The following is an 18,500-nucleotide window of genomic DNA, read 5'->3' on the forward strand; positions in this document are numbered from 1 at the left end:
AGCCCAACATCTTTTAGGGTATCAGTGATCTGGTCCCGATGATTCTTTTGGGGGTTGATGCTGTCTAGTGAGATGACTGGAGTCAGGGACACTTGGGGCCCTTGTTTTTTTGTTTTGTTTTGTTTGAGACAGGGTTTCTCTGTGTAGCTTTGCGCCTGTCCTGGAACTCACTTGGTAGACCAGACTGGCCTCGAACTCATAGAGATCTGCCTGCCTCTGCCTCCGGAGTGCTGGGATTAAAGCCGTGCGCCACCGCCGCCGCCGCCACCACCGCCGCCACCACCACCACCAGGGCCCCCTGTTCTTAGTGTAGTGTCAAAGCCTAAGGAACCAAAATGTCTGCTTTGGGGGAAACTTACCCTGGATGGGGCCGGATTCCAACTTGGAACTGACTGACACTGGAGATTCAGTTACACGGTTTAGGGAGCGTCAATCCAACACTGTGTCTGAGTGTGTTGAAATGGGGGTCACATGAGTAGTATAGTTAGGGTCCTGTGAGTGATTTACCAGGACCCCCAAACCTCTCTCTGGGGTGTCTGAGGCTGGACTACACGTAGAGAAGTGGTTGTTTATTCAGGTGACCTGAGATAACCCTACTGGAGACCTGGGCCTGAGGCTGCCGGCTTCTCGGGGGAAGAAGGGGTGCTCACACGCCTGTTTTTGTGGGTATCTAATGCATCCTTAATAGAAAGCTGACAGGACCTCTGGATCCTGTGTCTGCTCAGAGAGCTGTTCCCAAGGCGGCCCCCCACCTTCGAAACATTCAGGTGGACAGGACAATTAGGGGTGACTTTCTTGGGGGGTCACATGCCTAGAATGCATGATGCCAATAGAGACTGAGGAGTGAGGTGAGGTGGGGCGCTGCTGCAAGCAGGGGTTCCCGCGGGAAGCGGAGCGCAGCGGGGCGGCGGGCGGCGGGAGGGCGAGCGCTGGAGTGACAGGAGAGGAAGAAAAATGGGCCGAGAAATCAGAGTGGACGCGCTGGGGGCGCGAGTCCGGGAGCGGGTGGCGGCGCAGGCTGCGAGTGGGGCCGCGCCTCGGCCTCCAGGGATGTCGCCCGCCCGCCCGTCGGGCCCCCGCCCTGGAGGCCGCTCCAGAGATCCGACCCTCTCCCTGAAACTCCTCTCCAGCGCACCCCCGCCTGGCCCCAGCCCCCCGACCGCGGTGCAGGTTCCTTCTGGTGTGTACACAACCCCCGTCTGCGTTCTAATCCTATCCCCCAGCCAAGTTGCAGCCCCTCCGCCCGCGTTCGAGACCCCACGTCGGCGTTCTGGTCCTCTCGCCCGTGTTCTAACCCCCGACCCCGCAGCGTTATAGCGCTTCTCCCCACGTTCACCTCCCTCTCCCAGCCTGCGTTCTAATCTTCCTGGCTTCATTCTAATCCCCACCCCGTGCCCGCGTCGGAACCTCTCTGCCAGGGTTCTAGCCCTCCCCCCACCCCCACCCCACCCCACCCCCGCGCAGCGCCTGCATTCTAACGCAACCCATCCCCCGCGCGCGCGCCTGCGTTCGAACCCTCCTGCCATAGCTCTAATCACCCCTCCGCCTATGTTCTAATCCCGCCTGCATCCTGAGTCGCCCCGGTTCTGAGCCGTCTGGGCTCCATCACCCCTTTCCCCACCCCCCATGCCCTAGGCTGCCTCCCCTTTTCTAACTCTGCCCCTGCAATCTAGCTTCCTCTTTCTCCGGTTCCCCCGGGTACCCCTCGTGCCCCCCAAGTCCCTTGCCAGGGTTGCAAGCGGAAATGGGGAGAGCGCGGCGGCGGCGGCGGGGGAGGGGCGGGGCGGGGGCGGCGGCCAATGGAGCGGGAAGCAGGACAAATGAGGCCCGGCCCGCACGGCCGACAGGCCCCTCCATCTTCCCATTAGCGCCTAATGGCCCCCCCCCGCCGCCGACTGATGAAGATTTATCGGCCCCGGAGCCCCCGCCCCCGGCCCGGCCTCGCTGCACCCGGCCCCCGCCGCCCGCCCGCGGACACCTGATGAAGCCGTCACCGCGGCGGGAGGGGCAGCGCGCGACCTCGACCATGGCTAGGCCGAGACCCTACGCTGATCCAGAATCCTGGAAACCAGAGAGTCCCCGAGGCCTGGGGACCTGCTGCCTAGGGAGTCCCAACAGAACCCCTGGGTCTGAGGGAGGAGGGCTGGGTCTGGACCCCTGAGTCTGAGGGAGGAGGGCTGGATCTGGATCCCTGGGTCTGAGGGAGGAGGGCTGGATCTGGATCCCTGGGTCTGAGGGAGGAGGGCTGGGCCTGGACCCCTGTGTCTGAGGGAGGAGGGCTGGGCTGGACCCCTGTGTCTGAGGGAGGAGGGCTGGGCTGGACCCTGGGTCTGAGGGAGGAGGGCTGGACCTGAACCCTGGGTCTGAGGGAGGAGGGCTGGATCTGGACCCTGGGTCTGAGGGAGGAGGGCTGGGCTGGACCCTGGGTCTGAGGGAGGAGGGCTGGACCTGAACCCTGGGTCTGAGGGAGGAGGGCTGGATCTGGACCCTGGGTCTGAGGGAGGAGGGCTGGGCCTGGACCCCTGGGTCTGAGGGAGGAGGACTGGGCCTGGATCCCTGGGTCTGAGGGAGGAGGGCTGGGCCTGGATCCCTGGGTCTGAGGGAGGAGGGCTGAGCTGGACTCTTGGAAGTTAGAACTCTTGGGTTCTTAGGAGGTCGGAGGCTGGGAGTTGGGACTCCTGGGCCCCAGGCTGGGAGCTTGGTGTTGGGGGGGGCGGGGGCTGGGTTGGGAGGCCCCTGATTGATTTCTGTTTACCGGCTGTCCCCGCAGGCGGAAGAGCGAATCGCGCCCCATCCATCAACAGGCTCGAAGCCTCCCTAATAAAAACATTTTACTCCTAAATGATCTCGAACTAATTAACTCAAAGTGTTAATTAAAGTTTGCGCAGACAGCATTGTCATCAGGGAGGGCGGTGGATCCATCTTCCTGAGATTGAGACAGGGTTGGGGGGGCATGTGGAGAAGGGGGAGCCCCCATCCCCCCAGCTGAATTCTGCCCTCTAGGGGTTCTTGGTGTCCTCCCAGCCTCCCTGGCTTCTGCAACTGGCACTACTTTCTGAGTGTTTCTTTTTCCATCTGTCTGTCCTGGAGTCTGTGTGTCTGGTTGTGACTCCTGTTGGTAGAATGCTGTCTTCCATCATTCTAAACGCCCCTCCCCCATTAACATGGAACTTTTATGAGTCTGAGTATAAAGTGGGGATCTATGTATGTGTGTCAGAGTCTGCATGTGGACACATTTGTCAGAGAACATATGTGTGTGTGGAGATGTGTGTGTGTGTGTGTGTGTGTGTGTGTGTGTGTTGGAGATGTATGCATGTATTAGAGTTTGTGTATGCATGAGAATTTGAGTCCAGGTGTGTGTGGACATATGTACGTTTGGATTGTGTGTGTCAGGGTTTGTGTGTGCACAGGTGTCTTGAGTCCTGGTGTGGATGGACACTGGTACGTTGGGTTGCACGTGTTGGTGCATGTGCTGGGTGTGTGTGTGCAGAGCTCCCCGTGTGAGCATCTGGTGTCTGGACATGTATGGCCAGTGCTTCCTGGCAGGCTGGCGTCCCTAGATGCTGAGGACCTTGGGGCCCCCGCTGTCTCCCTGAACCTTGCTTGGGGAAAGGCAGGAATATGCGTCCAGGGAAAGGTAGGTGAGTGGGTGAGCAAACTGGCTCAAACTCGCTTGTCCACCCCCTTCCCAGTCTGCCACTGCCAGAGGGGCAAGGAAGCTGGGGCCAGGACAGGCCACCAGGCCATGGGCATCGGTGGGGTGGCTGGCTGGGCGGCCCCGGCGTGAGCTCATACATCAGGGCTGACAGGCTCCGAAAGCCCCGGAATTAAAACCTAAATCGAATATTGATCACCCGCTCCGGCCGTGGCGCCCACGACGCCCCCCCACCCCCAGCTGCCTCACACTTGCTCCCTGCTCCGGGCACTCAGCATCGCCTTCACCGTCTTTCTCTCTGTCTTTCTTCCCCTTTCCTGGTCACTCCTCTTTGGTCCCAGCAGGTGCCCCATCGGTCAGTGACAGAGACACAAGGACAGACACAGGCCTAGACACAGAAGTAGTTAAACAGCCCAGACCAAGCAACACACAGACAAATATAGACCGACAGACACAGGCACCTACCACAAGTCACTCCCTGAGACTCACACCAACTCGGCCACAAAGCACACAAAATCCTATGCACAGAGGCAGTGACACTCAGACACAGGCCTTCAGACACCTTCACACACACAAGGTCACACAGGCACGGGGTGGTGACACAGGCAGACAGAAAGAGCCGGGATCAGAAAGCATAAAGTGTCCCTCAGACAGACATACTGAGCTGAGGACAGAGGACACAGACTCACTCTCTGCACACCTTTTCCATTCATCCTGGCTCCCACCGTGGACATTAGGACATTACCTTTACTCTGGGTCTAAAACACACAAAGATCCCCAAAAGAGGCTTCTGTGCCTCAACCTTACATATTCCCAAGAACTGGAGCTGATGTAGGTAGACAGCTGAAGACTGTCAGTCCTCTACCTGAACCCCATAAATGAGAAAAGGGCTCCCCATGGACAGAGACAAGGACAGCACCAAGGTCACCCTGTCCAACTGTCCCAGAAGCTAGACCACCTGTGGGATGGAGGCCAGACAATAAGAAGGACTGCCTGGGTCATGAAGGTTGGGAGGAAGGGCAAACTCTGGGTGGACGGGGTGCTGCCCCAGCCCCCACCCCCACCCTGAGAAGCTTCCCCAGCTGGGGCAGGCAGCAGCAGAGGCAGGCGGTGGTGGCTGCCCGGGAGAAGATGAATCTTTCATGAGTGATTTGCGGCCGCCTCTTCTCGTCCCGTGTTGTTTAATGTTTCAATTTGGGCGAAAGCAAAACATTCAATCAGGCGGATTAAGTGCGTAATGCGTCTCATCGCTCAATCTGTCGCCTCCGCCGGGCAGCCCGCCGGGTGGGGGGGGCGGTGAATGGGGAGGGGGTGGTAGGCAGAGACACCCTGGGCCAAGGAAGCCCCTGTCCCCAGCTCCTCTCCTAAGCTTTGCCCCTCAGCTTGGATGGCTTCCCCAGACTGCAGTGTCTCAGAGTCCTGGTCTAACCTGTCTTGCGCCCACATCCTACCCTGTGTTCCATCTCTGGCTGCCCGATTGGCTTTGTTGGTCGGGCGGTGGGGGTAGGGGGAGCTTAGCATCCCATCTATACTTCCACTGTCTTTGTTCACTTCTTTCCTGTCACTCTAGGTATGGGCTCCTCTTTCTGCTCCAGTCCAAGTCATGTCTCCATGAGTGGTCTGCCCTTGCCTGTCTTCTCTCTGGCGATTCCCTGTGGCTTCCCTCTTCCTTCGACGGACCTGACCCCAGTGTTCCCAACTGTCTCGACCCCATGGCTCCATCTCACAGTAGCCCCACAGGTCTTGCAGCCCATCCCCTGGCTGACAACCTCTGATGCTCTTGGTATCTGTGCACTGCTGCGGGTGGACCACCTCTGTCAAGTCCTGCCTCTTCTCTATTTCTCCCTCCTCCACGATCCCCGCCAACCCGCTTGTCTTTTCCTCTTTGGAAACGTCCTGTCTGTCTGTCCCCGTTCATCTCAATCCCTATCTCTCCGTCCACCTCTTTCTTCTCTCCTCCCCCACCACCCCACTTCCTTCTCTAGTCTGTCTTTCGTTCTTGAGCTACCATGGTCAGCAACTGTCCCTTCATGAACCCAATTTCCATGTCCACTAGGGGGCAGCAGGCCCAGGCTTTACAGCTGGGTAAGACGTGGGAGGCTGGGCAGCTTCTATCCAGATCATGCAGTGTCCAGGCCCCAGGGCTCCTCCCTCACACCCTGAAGTTCAGAGCCAGCCTCCTCCCTCAAACTCAGAGGTCCAGGCCCCAGCCCTCCTTCCTCAGACCCACAGTGCCTTTCTGGGCTTCCCCTCCCCCAGCTCTTCTCCCTCCAGGCAGCCTTTGACCGACTCAGGGATAAATGGAAATTTCAGCTGGGCGACTGACAGGCACTAACCAGAAATGTTGTCACCACTGCCTGTGGCTAAAACCCATGGGGCTGCCAGGCCAGGGCCCCATAGTGTGTGCAGGCACAAGGCTTGAAACACACACAAACGGGAGTTCAAGAAACACAAGTAATGTGATGTTCCCACAGATGCCAGGACCCAGGGACACACATGCACAGAGACACGCCCCAAACCACAGCTCCATCGGACTCCCTTGCCCCCACCACACACACTGAGTTTCCACCCATCAGAGCAATTGTGGGGAGCAGTATAGTCCAAGCATGGGGGCTCCCCTAACCCCAACTCTGCATCTGCCCTCATACTATCCCTTTAGCCCCACCCTCCCCCCCACCCCCCTACTCCCTCCAGGAACCATTTTTCCAAAGCCTGGGTTTCCTCCTCCTCCTCTCTCTCTCCCTGGTCTGTGGCTTCCCTCAACTCCCTAAGTTTCCCTTATTCTTAATCTATCTCTCTCTCTCTCTCTCTCTCTCTCTCTCTCTCTCTCTCTCTGGCCTGTCAGCCTGGTTTTCCAGTGCCTTTCTCTGATCTGGCCTTTGTCCCCATTTCTCTGAGTCTTTAGAACAAGTTGCTAACACCTGGGGGGTTCTCTCAGAGCCGCTCTTGGTGTCTCAGTGTTGCACTTTCTTAATGTCTGTCTGTCTGTCTGTCTGTCTGTCTCTGTGTGTCTTATCTTGTCTGTATTGCTGAGTCCCTGCCTCCACAGAACTGGGCTCTCTGGCTTCCAAGTTTCTCTCCCCCTCCTGTGCCGCCCCATCTCAGAGTCTCTCCCTCTGTCTCCCATCCCTGTCGCTCTGTCCATCCATCTCTCCCTCCCTCCCAGCCCCTCCCTCCCTCCCCCTCTCTCCCTCTCTGTCTCACTCTTCGCCTCTCTCTTTTCTCTCTCAAGTGTTTTCAATTTTATTCTGAGTGGAATTAACTACCCCTGATGTCAAATTGCCGCCGAAATCGATAATAATATCTTTACAAAAGAGGATATTCTTCTCTCGGAGAACGGCCTCTGAAAAATGGAAAATTTAGTCGAAATTGATTCATTACTTGACACTTTATAGAACGGCTGCGTATTGATCGCACCTGTCATGTCCCATCTCCCCTAATCGAAGCTGAAGGCCGGCTCCGATGCCTGCTATTTTTCATAATTCCAGCGCAGCCGACAGCTCCACAAACACCGCGCTCTCGCTCGCCTCCACCTCCCGCGCTAGCCACCACCGCGCGCGCCCTCGGCCTGCCCCGGCCTCGCGGGCCGCGCCGCGCCGGCACCGTGTCCCTCGGTCCATCTGTCCACCGATTCCCAAGACGCCCTCTGTTTGTCCTCCCTCACCCGAGGCTACTCTCCCTTGCCTTCATTATGTCCTCCCTGCCCCACCCTGGCTCTGATCTGTCTGTCTGTCCTTCCCTAGCCCCCCTTTCCTCATCTCTCCATCTTTTGAATGCCTTCCCGCTCCCATCGCTCTGTCCGACTTTCCCCACTTCCACCCCTTGAGCTTCGTGGCACCTTCTTCTGACCCTATGGCTGACTATCTATCCTTCCAGAACAGCATCTCCAGGCTTCTTTCTTTCTCCACCTTCCATGGCCCCTCTGGGGCTATTAGGCTAGGGTGGGTGTCGGTGTGTGTGTGTGTGTGTGTGTGTGTGTGTGTGTGTGTGTGTGTGTGTGTGTGTTGCCGCAGCCTCCTTCCCCCATCAGACTCACTCCCCTCGACTGACATCCACAGACAATCTGCCTTAGCTCCTGCTTCCCCGGTCCTCTTAGCCCTTCCTCTGCCTCTGGGGAGTGCCGGGCTCCCTCCTGCCTCCTCCCCTAGCCTGGTGTGGTACACTGGACTTGGCCCATCGGGGAGTGAGAAGCAGACACAGGGCCTACCCTCAAGGAACTTGGAGCCTCCCAGGGATCTCCTGGTCGAGGTGCTCCCTTAAAGGACTTGGGGTGATGGGAATGAACTGTGCTCTGGGAATATGGTGGTCCAAAGCTGGGGTGTAGCTGCAGTTGGCACTGTCCGTGGATGAGCTCCAGGTGGACAGCTAGGTATTTAAGAACACAAATGCCAAGACTTCAAGTTCTTAGCTTTCACACCCTCTTCCAACACCACCTAGCTGTGGAACAGGCAGCAAATGATTTCTGTGTCTCAGTTTTGTTATTTGTAAAATGCAGTTAACAGCATATATGTCCCTCATAGAATTGGGTTACTGGCATACAGTGCTCAGGTGTGCGGTATAAAGGGTACCCATAAAGGTGTTCACCACACTGACAACTGTCAGTGTACAATGGACTGGCTCATTCAGTACAAGCCTTGCTTCTGCTCCAGTGGCCTTGGGCTGCTATGGGGGAGGGGCGGGACAATGAGTTCTTGGAGGTGAGAAACACTTCGTTGCCCCCCAGGTTCTAGTCCCAGTGCTGTGAGCTGCTCTGGGGGCAACCTTCAAGGAGGGTCAGTTCCCAGAAGGGGTCGGTCCTCTTTTCCTCTTTAGGGCATTTGAGTTTAATGAATAACACAGATCCTAGATGACCTCTCCCACTGTGGGCCAAAAATTTAGCCCACTGGGTACTGAAGGCTGGTGAGGATGTCCTCACCACAGCCTCTCCTCATTCTCCTAGGGAACATGACACACCCCGAGGGCGTCCTTTCTCTGCAGGGCATTAACTACACTTTTGTGTTCCTGCAGCCCCCTGGGGAACTTAACTACAGCTTAATGATCCCCCTCCTGTGAGATGCTTCCTACCAGCAAGTGGGTGTTGGCAAAGCTGCTAAAGAGTGAATACACAGACCCAGGGGGTGCGATACCTCTGCACAGGAATGCTGTACCTGCAGCGAAGGCTCCAGCTTTACTGTGCACCTACGGTGTTCCTTACCGGGCACTGCGCACATCAGTGGCTGCCTTTACGTGAATCCTCTCCCTCCCCCAGAGCCCCAGAGAGGGACTGTAAATCTCCCAAAGGTGCACAGCACAGAAGGTGTTATAGAGATCAGAGAGGGGGACCAAGAGAGTTCTGACAATCAGATACGTGTTGGTCACGTCACCAAGGACACCTCGGAGGAGGAGGGGAGTATTCTATACCCTTGATTGTACACTGTAAACTGCTTAAAGATGTTAGAATCTCTGGTATTTCTGACTGACACCCTCCCCCCCCCCCGGGGGGGGTGGTCTTCACCTATCCTATGAGGGTGGAGGCCAAGTTTAGAGATAAAGTGTGAGGCCTTTTGGACTGCTGACCTTAGCGGTCTTATGGGTATTGCTAAAATTCCAGGGATTGTTTGCCGGGAGGGTGTGAGGTACAGTGCAATAGAGCATGTCATCTGGGTGTTATTTACAGTCCGAAGGTGTTCTTCCTGCATAGATATCTTATCCTAGCACACTTCATGATCATAAATGCAGCATGAATGCTTTTTCTTTTCACCCTGAGACAGCCAAGACTCACCTTGAACTCCAGATCCTCCTGCCTCAGCCTCTGGAGTACAGAAATGACAAGCGAAATACTCCCCACCCCCTGGTTTCCAGCTAGAGGTTTGTGTTGTGTTTTGTTGTTTGGAGACAGGGTTTCTCTGTGTAGCCCCGCTGTCCTGGAACTCGCTCCATAGACCAGGCTGGCCTCGAACTCAGAGATTCCCCAGCCTCTGCCTCCTGAGTGCTGGGATTAAAGGCATGTGCTACCATCCATGTCCAGTTCAGCTAGTGTTCTTGGTGGGTTTTAGCTTTTTTGACAGGTATGGCATACAGATCAAGGAGTCACATCTGTCCACAGTAGATTATTTCTCTCCCGAAGGGTGTTTCATACAGTTGAGGGAGTTCTACTTCATAGGAAATGTCCCATAACTCAGAATTGTGCTCTGGAAACGGGTTGGGGAGGGGGGCTGCTCTCTATCTTTGGTAAAAGTCACTATGCAGCCAGTCTTTAAGAGCTGGAATAGACACCCCAGGGTCATGTCCCTCACTGGAGGGCTTAAGTGCAGCCTAGTGAAGTTTGATGGCCAACGCTACCAATGTATGTGTGTGTGTGTGTGTGTGTGTGTGTGTGTGTGTGTGTGTGTAGGGGAGTGGGGATGTGGAGAAAGGGGTGGGTGGGAGGGCTCCCTGCTACCTCTTTGAGTTTGAACAAGGTAGAAGCAGATTGGCCAATCACAGCTTTGCATACGTTTTAGTGGATTCTTTTGAAGAATTGGTGCTCATGGTAGTTAGTGTGTTTGCCCCACCCACCACTCTTAAGGGGTAAGCTGTCATGTTACTCCATTTTCAGAAAAGGAAACTAAGACTTGGAACCATGAGTGACTTAGCCAAGTGAGTGGTGGTGGGGAGCAGGCCTTCTCTGATACAAAGGGCAAAATTCTTACAGCACTCTAGTGTTTGCTCTTGAAGGGTAGTTGGGCTGGTGACTGCCACACAAAGGTTCTAGACACAAAGTATCTATTTGGTCATGCCAGACTTGCTCTGAGACATACTTGCCTCTCCTGGAGTAGGTGGTTTTCCCTCCCAAAGAATGACATGCTTGTAATTCTAGAATTTGGGAAATGGAGGCAGAGGAGGAAGAGCTCAAGGCCAGCCTAAGGGACCCGGTAGTTGAGTCCAGCCTGGGCTATGTGAGACCATGTCTTAAAATACAAACAAAACACAATGAGTTCGTGGGACTTGGAAGTGGGAAGGAACCTGACCTGGGAATGGGAGTACAAACTGGGGAAGGGAGGCCCAAAAAGGGAGGATTTGCGAGGGGAAAGAGATTGGGGTGCTGGCCCAGGAGAGGGCAAGGTCAAATTGCAGGAGGAGGTCCTGTGGAAGATGAACCGCTCCTGAGGTCCGGAAGATGGTTGATGGTGTATTTCAGTGTGCCAGTAAGGGTCTGCACCCGGGTGTGTGTGGGGTATGTGTCACTGTGCAGCCCTGCATCTGTGTATCTCAATACTGTGTAGGTGGATCAGGAAGAGGTTGGGGGGGGGTGGAATCTGTATGTGTGCAGAGTGCATGTTTAGAATAGAGAGCATGGCTGTGCACTTGTGTGCATGTGCCTGCCTCCGTGTTTGGTGGTATGTCCCTATGGCCTGGGCTGGGCTGCGTCCTGTGTGTGTGGTGCGTGGTTTATGTCACTCTGTCTATGTGTCCCTATGTCCGCTGTCCATGCTGTGTGTGTGTGTGTGTGTGTGTGTGTGTGTCCTTGCATAGGCCAGGCCCAGCTTTGCCTGTGTGCGGCAGCGGTCCTTCACTAGAGCCTGTCCGTCGGTCTGCTAGTTCTCCCCGTGTAGGACAGGGAGGAGGTGGGTGGGGAGGGAAGGGGAAAGGTGTTGGGGGTGTCTCTCCACCCCCCACCCCGCCCCCACTCCCTCAGTCCCGGGATCGAACCTTATTTAGAGTCGCAATTCGACATCTGTTTTCAAATTTGATCAGCTCTGAACTTTATTTTCCGAGTTTGAGGAAAATTATATTCCATCGATCGCGCGCCCGCCCCCTCCCCCGCACAGCCGCCGCCGCCGCCGCCTCCATATATCTGCTCGCCGAGCCGGGCCGGGCGGCCGCGAGGGCGGGAGAGCGCGCCGCGCCGCGGAGGAGCTAGGGAGGAGGAGGAGGAGGAAGAGGAACAGCAGGAGAGGAGGGGGCGCAGAGGCCCAGTCCCCCGCGCCCTGACCCGGGTTCCCAGCTTCCCGTGTCCTGTTCTCTTCTGCGCGCGTCTCTGGTGGGGTGTCTCCTCTGCATCTCTGCTCGTGCCCCTCGTCTCTGTCTCCCTGTCTGTCACGCTGTCTCAGGGACTCCCAGACCCCATCCTCTCGGTCTCCATCTCCGCGGGACTCCGGGCAACCCGCATCCCTCGCCCCGCGCCCCGGGGTTTCCTTCCCCAGGACGCCGCGGGGCCATGGCTGCGGGATCCGAACTTTAAACACTTCTCGGACCGAAGCGGATGCGCAAGGCGCGGAAAGTGAGTGAGCGCCGCAGGCCGTCTCAGGGGCGGGGATGAGGGGCGGGGATTGCTGCCCGGGGCGGGGGCCCGGGCCGCGGGACTTGGTCCCCAAAGACCCTGGGGCAGGGATGGTGCCCCAGGCGGGGCAGCCTGAGGGTGGGCAGCAGGGTGCAGCGGCGCCTAACTCTGGGGAGGTGGGGTGGATGAGCACTGGAGGCAGGACCTTGAGACTGGGGTGCAAGGTGTGGGGAAGGGGGCGGGGTGTGGATCAGGACAGACTAGAGTGTGACTATTTGGGAATGGGAACTGAAGGCCGACTTGAGTCTGGGTAGTTGAGCTTGAGGAGTCTGGACGTTTAGGACCAGAGTGCCGCGGGGTTTAAAGGTCAAAGTCCGAGGACTCGACTATTTGAGACCAGGGGCTCAGAGCCTAGAGTCAGGATATTTGGTGCTGAAGCCCTAGCTATTTGAGGACGGAGCTGACTCGTTGGGGATGGGATTGGTACTGAGGATTTGGATTTAAGAGAGAGGAAGTCTGGATTGGGGCTGGAGTTCAAGGCTGAGAGTCTGCAAAACTGGATTTACATATTTGGTGTGAGAGGTCACACGGTCTGTGGGAAGGGTTATTGGAGCCAGACCTGGGGTCAGCCCAGTTGGGAGCAAGGAGTGTCTAGACTTGAACTTTGGTGTGGGGGTGTCTTGGACATCCTGTCTATTCATCATTCCACCACAGTCACCAGCCCTGTTGGGCTACCTCTGCCTCATCTCCACTGCCTATCTCTCCTCACTGTCTCTGTCTCTGCCAGCATCTCTGTGACTTCTTCCAGCTCTCCCAGGAGCCAGGATCTGTCCTCTCTAACTCCTCATCTGTCACAACGCCTCTCTTACCTCTTCGGCACTAACTCCTAGACTACCCTTCCCAGAATCCCCGTGCCTATCTCCACGTCTCTTCCTCTCCTGCGGCATCTCTCGGTCTCTCACTGTCTCTCCGTCTCTGTCTCTCCAGCATCTCTGTCTCTGTCTCCCCCTCGCTGGTTTCCGCTCAGATTAAGCCGGGGACCTAATTCCAGGCCCAGGATCGAATTTTCTGGCAACAAAGGGAAATAGCGAATCGATCGGTCGCTCCGGAGATTAAGAGACAAGCGGCGCGCGGATCTATCACGGCTAAACGGCCCCCCCGCCCGCTCCCCCCGCCCCGCCGGCCCGCCGAGGCCCAGACGCGCTCCGCATCGCCAAACAGCCTCAGGAGCCCGAGCTGCCCGGCAGGCCCAGGCCTCCCCAAGCCCAGAGCTGGAGCCGCGGGAGGAACCTGTGAGCTCAAACTGGCTCCTGGGAAGACGGCACACCTGTGCTTCAGGTAACACCTTCCACCCGCACCCCGACAAGCAACTGGCCTGTCCCATCCATGTGACCCCTTCAAGTTTTCCACGTCTGGACCTCCACCTAACGCGGCCTGCCTGCTAGTACCTATCGCCTGTTCCCTTCATCTACTTCTGGGGCTCACAATGGCAAGCATACACGGGTCCTCCAGGTAGCCCCTGTCCCCTTCAAGCCTGCCCCAGAGATGCTCATTAACATAAAGTGTCCCACTTAACAGGAACCCCCTCTTACCTGCTCTCACGGTGACACCTGTTTTTCAGAATCTGTACCTCTACCTGAATCCGGGGTCAATTTCATTTTTCATGTCACACAGTCCCCTGCAATACCTCAAACCTTTCCCTCAGTTCTCTCAGGGTACTGTTTCTCACATCTTTATATTTAACCTATGCTTCTCCTCCAGAAGTACCTGTCACACACACACACACACACACACACACACACACACACACACACGCACATCACCTTCCTATGTGCTTAGCCTTCAGTTCGGCCTCCGGAGCTCCTTCCAAAACAGTCTCAGGCCACCCAGGAGCACTCCTGTCACACGTGTGTCTCTGTCTCTGTCTCTGTCTCTGTCTCTGTCTCTGTCTCTGTCTCTTTCTCTCTCCTGTCCATCTTTTCTATTAATACACTTACGGGTCTGCAACTCAGAGCACCTTAGTGCAGTGTGTAGCACTGGGTTCCATCCCCAGCACTCCATAAACCAGGTGGAGTGGTACAGACCCAGAAAATCCAGCACTCTGGAGGTGGAGGCAGGAAGATCAGAAGTTCAAGGCCATCCTTGGCTACACAGCTTGTTTGAAATGAGCCAGGGCTACATAAGACCCTGTCTCCAAAAACAAAACAAAAATGCACTTTCTGCCATCTTGTTTTCTAAACCTGTCGGTCTCACTGGTCCCAGACCCCGGAGAGCTCACATGTACATCCATCCCCTGCTCTCATGTGTTTCCTGATACCTTTGCCTGTCCAGTGCCCTTTCTGCAAGGCCTCTGAGAGCCCCACCTCTCCCATCTGAATACCTGACTCTCCACACAAGACATGGTCTTTTGGCCGTGGGGCTCTGCTGCCCACCCCTCATGTCGCCTCACACCTGTGCCTCAGGCACTCAGTGTCCCTTTTCTTCCTCTCCTACACACGAATCACCCATGCTCACCCATGTTCTCATGTCATCTTTCCAGGCTGCACCCGGTCACACCTGTACCTCCACGCCGATGCCTGTTCCTTACCTGTGTACCCCAGGTGTCATCCTTCAGCTCTCTTCGCCTTATATCTGTTGAAGCTGTTCTCTGTCACAAAGCTCTTTCTCAGCATGCTCCAAGAGGGACACAGACGTCTGGGCAAATCCCTTACCCCTATGCAGCTGGCTCCCTACACTGGCTCCACCTCTCTCTGTGGATTCCTACCCCTTTTGTAATCCTCAGTTCCCCACAAACATCACCGTGAATGAGCGTTGTTCTGTGAACCAGCTGCCACTCTGTGAACCAGCTGCCACTCCGGCAGACCCTCTTACCTTCACTCTCTTCCCTCCCAACTCGTTGGTCACATCTTAAGGACCAAACCCTCAGATCCTATCTTGTCTCCAATCTGATTCATCCCTTCTCAAAGCCCATCTCTACCCACCTACCTTCCCCCCCCCCCAACCCCCCGAGACAGGGTTTCTCTTTAGCTTTGGTGCCTGTCCTGGACTAGCTCTGTCGACCAGGCTGGCCTTGAACTCACAGAGATCCACCTGCCTCTGTCTCCCGAGTGCTGGGATTGCAGGCATGCGCCGCCACCGCCCGGCCCACCTAGTTTCTTACAGCTTGAGAGCAAGGCCGGTAGCATTTGTAAACGCGTGATATCTGTGCCTAGCCACCGGCATACCTGCTCCCTGCACAATAGAGACCTCCCTGTAAGCAAGACCTGGTGACATAGGCCTGTCATCCCAGCTGCTTCAGAAGGTCAGAGTTCAACCTCCTTTGTGAGGCTCTCACAATGAAAAATTAAAAAGTAGGTTTGCAGGTGTAGCTCTGGGGTAGAACACTTGCCTTACGTGAACGAATAGATCCCAGGTTTAGCTCTAGACACTAGGGATATTTATTTATTTTGAGACAGGGTCTCTTTACATAGCCTTGGCTGCCCTGGAACTCACCCTGTAAACATGGCTGCCCTCGAACTCACAGAGATCCACCTGCTTCTGCGTCCCCAGTGCTAGGATTACAGGTGTGTGCCAATATGCCTGGCTTAAGGCTCAGGTATTCTGTGTCCAGGTGATGTGGCTGTCACTTCTGGACGTCATAGCCGACTTTGAGCACCACCCATTCACACATACCCCTGGGGACTTGCCCTCCCCCACATTGGTGATGGCACTGGTGACAGCTGATTTGAAAACTGTCTCTGTGACAGGGTGTCGTCCACTGTCACACTCATCCTCACGGGACCATTATAAAGCAGGTGCTTTACTCATGCCCCCATTTTACAGAAAAACAAACTGAGCTCAAAGAGAAGAAATCCTCAGCGGAAGAACTGAGTTAGACCAAAGCCACGTGACTTCAGCAATGGCCTTCCCAGCCAAACAGGCTTGCTTGCCTCCTATATCCGCCATCAAGCAACCCTCCTCTGAAGACACACCTGTCCATCTTGTCTCCTTAGCAACCTTTGTTTCTCTATCACCAAGAACTAACTTCCCAGCCTTCCTTCCCCCTTGCTATCAAGGGTGGCCAGGCCTCTGCCTCTCTGGCCTCTCACAGACACTGACTCCTGGGATCAAAGCTTCCTCTTCCATCACCCCCCCCCAAACACCCAGACACCCCACCCCTCTCCACAGGGGCCTCGGCCACCATCTCCTCTTGTCCTGTTGACTCTCTGCCTGTCTCTGTTTCATGGACCCTGTACCCCTCTCTTTTAGTGTTTCTCCTTCCGCCTCTTCTTTTGTTCTCCTGTAATTTGGGGGATGTAACCCAGGCTCCTCATGCATGTCAGGAAAGCACTCTACCATCGGCCTTTATCCCAGCAATCCCCCCACACTTCGATACAGAGTCTAATGTAGTGCAGACTGACCTTGAACTGACTACATGGCCAGCCTCTGCCTGCCAGGTGCTGGGATCCCAGGTGAACACCACCATGCCTGGCTTCCAGCCTTTTACAGTTTTTCAGACAGAGCCTTGCTCAGTTGTTCAGGCTGGCTTTGAACTCGTAACCCAGGCAGGACCCCTGCCTCAGTCTTCCAAGTATCTGGGACTACTACAGGTGTGTACCAGCCGGTGTAGCTCCCTGTCCCTTTGTACATCCAAGTCGCTCTTCACTGTGTCTTCCACTGTCTCCTCCAACTCCTCTTCTCTTCTCATCTTATCCCTTGTGCTCCCTTTGATAGTAGAGATACTGGGGCCTTGAAATCATCCTGACCTGCATTCAAATCCAGGCTTCATCGCTCATCCTTGTTGGCCTGTTTCTAAGTTAGCATTCCTTGTCCGAGCCTCAGTTTTCACATCTGTGAAATGGGCACCATGGCAATTCTGCCCCTACAGGTGGTGGTAAGATGGTGCTGAGGAAAACCATAAGGCCAGAGTTATGTAGGGGTTAGACTTTTCCCTCTGCGTCCTCTCCTGGTCCTGTCTCTTATCCAGGGCTACCACATGGCCTGGTCAACAGTTAGGAGTGTGTGAGGAGACGGATCAAGAGGTGGGCAGAGGAGTCCCAGCCAGAAAGGCCTGGGCATGGGACTGGTGTGGAGCTGGGGACAGGGATCGATCCGCCTCGGCGGCAGTGCTAGGGCCAGGATTGCATCTTGTCACAATAATTTATTGCTCTCATCCTGTCTGATCGATGGCGCTGAATTAGCACCGCGCCTGATGCCCCTGGAGCCCCCAGCCTCCCCCAGCCTGGCCGGACCCTGCCCCTTATAGGATCCCCATGGCAGCCCAGCTCCCAGCGCCCAGCTCTAGCCAACCCAGGGCCCTGCCCGCCATCCCTTCTCCCTGTCTGTCTGAGTTTCTCCTGCTCCCTGACAGTCCTGGGTCTCCCACTCCATTTCTCTGTTGCTGACTTTCAGGCGCCCACTTGGCCCATTTTGTCCCAGTCTCCCTGTCTCTCTGGGTTCTGTTGCCTCAGTTCCTCTAGCTCTTTCACTACGACCCAGTATCCCACCTAGGGTCCTTCCCGGACTTGTCCCCTTCTCACCCCTATGTCACCTCTATGTCTCTGACTCCCTGTCACGCCTGTTGTGTTCATCTGGATTCCATGAACATATCTGGCCAGGCTTTGCCAAACCCTGCAAGAGAACGCACAGTGCCACCCAGCCTTGCTGCTCACTCTGGAAGACTCCCCATCTAGCCACCCTCCCTGAAATCCTCTGACAATGCCACAGTTGTTTTGTTACATATCCAGGGCCCTGTCTAGATGGAGGCCAACAGGTCTACTTTGGGGAGCTAGGGGATGAGGCTGGGGGTGGAGCTGGGAAGAGGCCAGGACTTCTGATAGGTAGAGTGAGGATGAGGGGCTAGGAACCAAAACAGAGGTGGTGGTCAGGTCCAAGCTGGGATGGGATGGACCAGGCAGAAGTGAGGAGTGGTGGTTTTTGGAGTAGTGTGTGATGGACCTCAGGAAACACCAGCACCCCAAACCTAAAGCTGGGCAAGGCACTGAGGAGAGAGCCATGAATCCACACTGGATGGGTGGGGGCACATGAGGGTTCAACGCAGGGGTGGGTCCTCTGGCTGTCTCAGCTCTGGTCTTCTTCATCCACTCTCTTGCCTCTGCCCTAATCCCTCAATTTTCCGCATCTCTGCCCCTCCTCTGCTTCCTCTGACCCAGGTTCTCTGGTGCCCTGGCTCTCAGCCCTCTACTTTGCTCCATCTCAGCCCTTCTCCCTTCATTTCCTCTTCCCAAGTCTCCCTGATTCAGTCTCTCCTTGTCTCTGTCTCTGTGGGACTAGCTCCCTCTTTCTGGCTTAGGCTAGTCCACTTTATCTGCTCTGCCTCTCTTGCTCTGCTTCTGGTCTCACCTCCCCTGTTGGCCCTTCCCCTCTCTCTGTGACCCTCCAGCCCCCAGCCTCTTCCCCCAGCTCTGGGTCTCTGCCAGGAGCAGCCTGGGCTGGGGCTGCATGGCCTCCACTTCCTTCCCTTCCCCCAGCACTGTTTTGTAGGCGGGGTGCGTGGCACTGCGGCTTTCACCTCCCTGGGGACTCTCCCTCACCACTACCCCCACTGACATCCTTCTGCACGCTGGCTGCAGCCCCAGGGACATCTGTACTGAGACTGGGGCT

General features: G+C 56.1%; 2 protein-coding genes across 2 annotated transcripts in view; both read left to right on the top strand.

Moving 5' to 3' along the window:
- Positions 1–277: 277 nt before the first annotated feature.
- On the top strand, positions 278–2,167 carry LOC118578475 (proline-rich receptor-like protein kinase PERK9). Its single transcript, XM_036179442.1, has 2 exons — positions 278–1,180; positions 1,869–2,167. Exons 1-2 carry the CDS (start codon positions 955–957, stop codon positions 2,159–2,161), a joined length of 519 nt encoding a protein of 172 aa, XP_036035335.1. The 5' UTR covers positions 278–954; the 3' UTR covers positions 2,162–2,167.
- Positions 2,168–11,556: 9,389 nt separating this feature from the next.
- Positions 11,557–18,500, top strand: part of Erfl (ETS repressor factor like) — a 13,334-nt gene continuing 6,390 nt past the window's right edge. Inside the window, exon 1 of the mRNA XM_036198558.1 lies at positions 11,557–11,897. The gene's annotated coding sequence lies outside the window, so the exon portion shown is untranslated. The remainder of the gene's footprint in view (positions 11,898–18,500) is intronic.

This window comes from Onychomys torridus, chromosome 1, assembly GCF_903995425.1.
Source record: "Onychomys torridus chromosome 1, mOncTor1.1, whole genome shotgun sequence".
Classification (NCBI taxonomy): domain Eukaryota; kingdom Metazoa; phylum Chordata; class Mammalia; order Rodentia; family Cricetidae; genus Onychomys; species Onychomys torridus.

Coding starts and splice junctions, on each gene's coding strand:
- LOC118578475 (XM_036179442.1), top strand. CDS start 955: ATGGGCCGAGAAATCAGAGTGGACGCGCTGGGGGCGCGAGTCCGGGAG. Junction 1,181..1,868: donor CGCGGTGCAGGTTCCTTCTG/GTGTGTACACAA, acceptor TCTTCCCATTAG/CGCCTAATGGCCCCCCCCCG.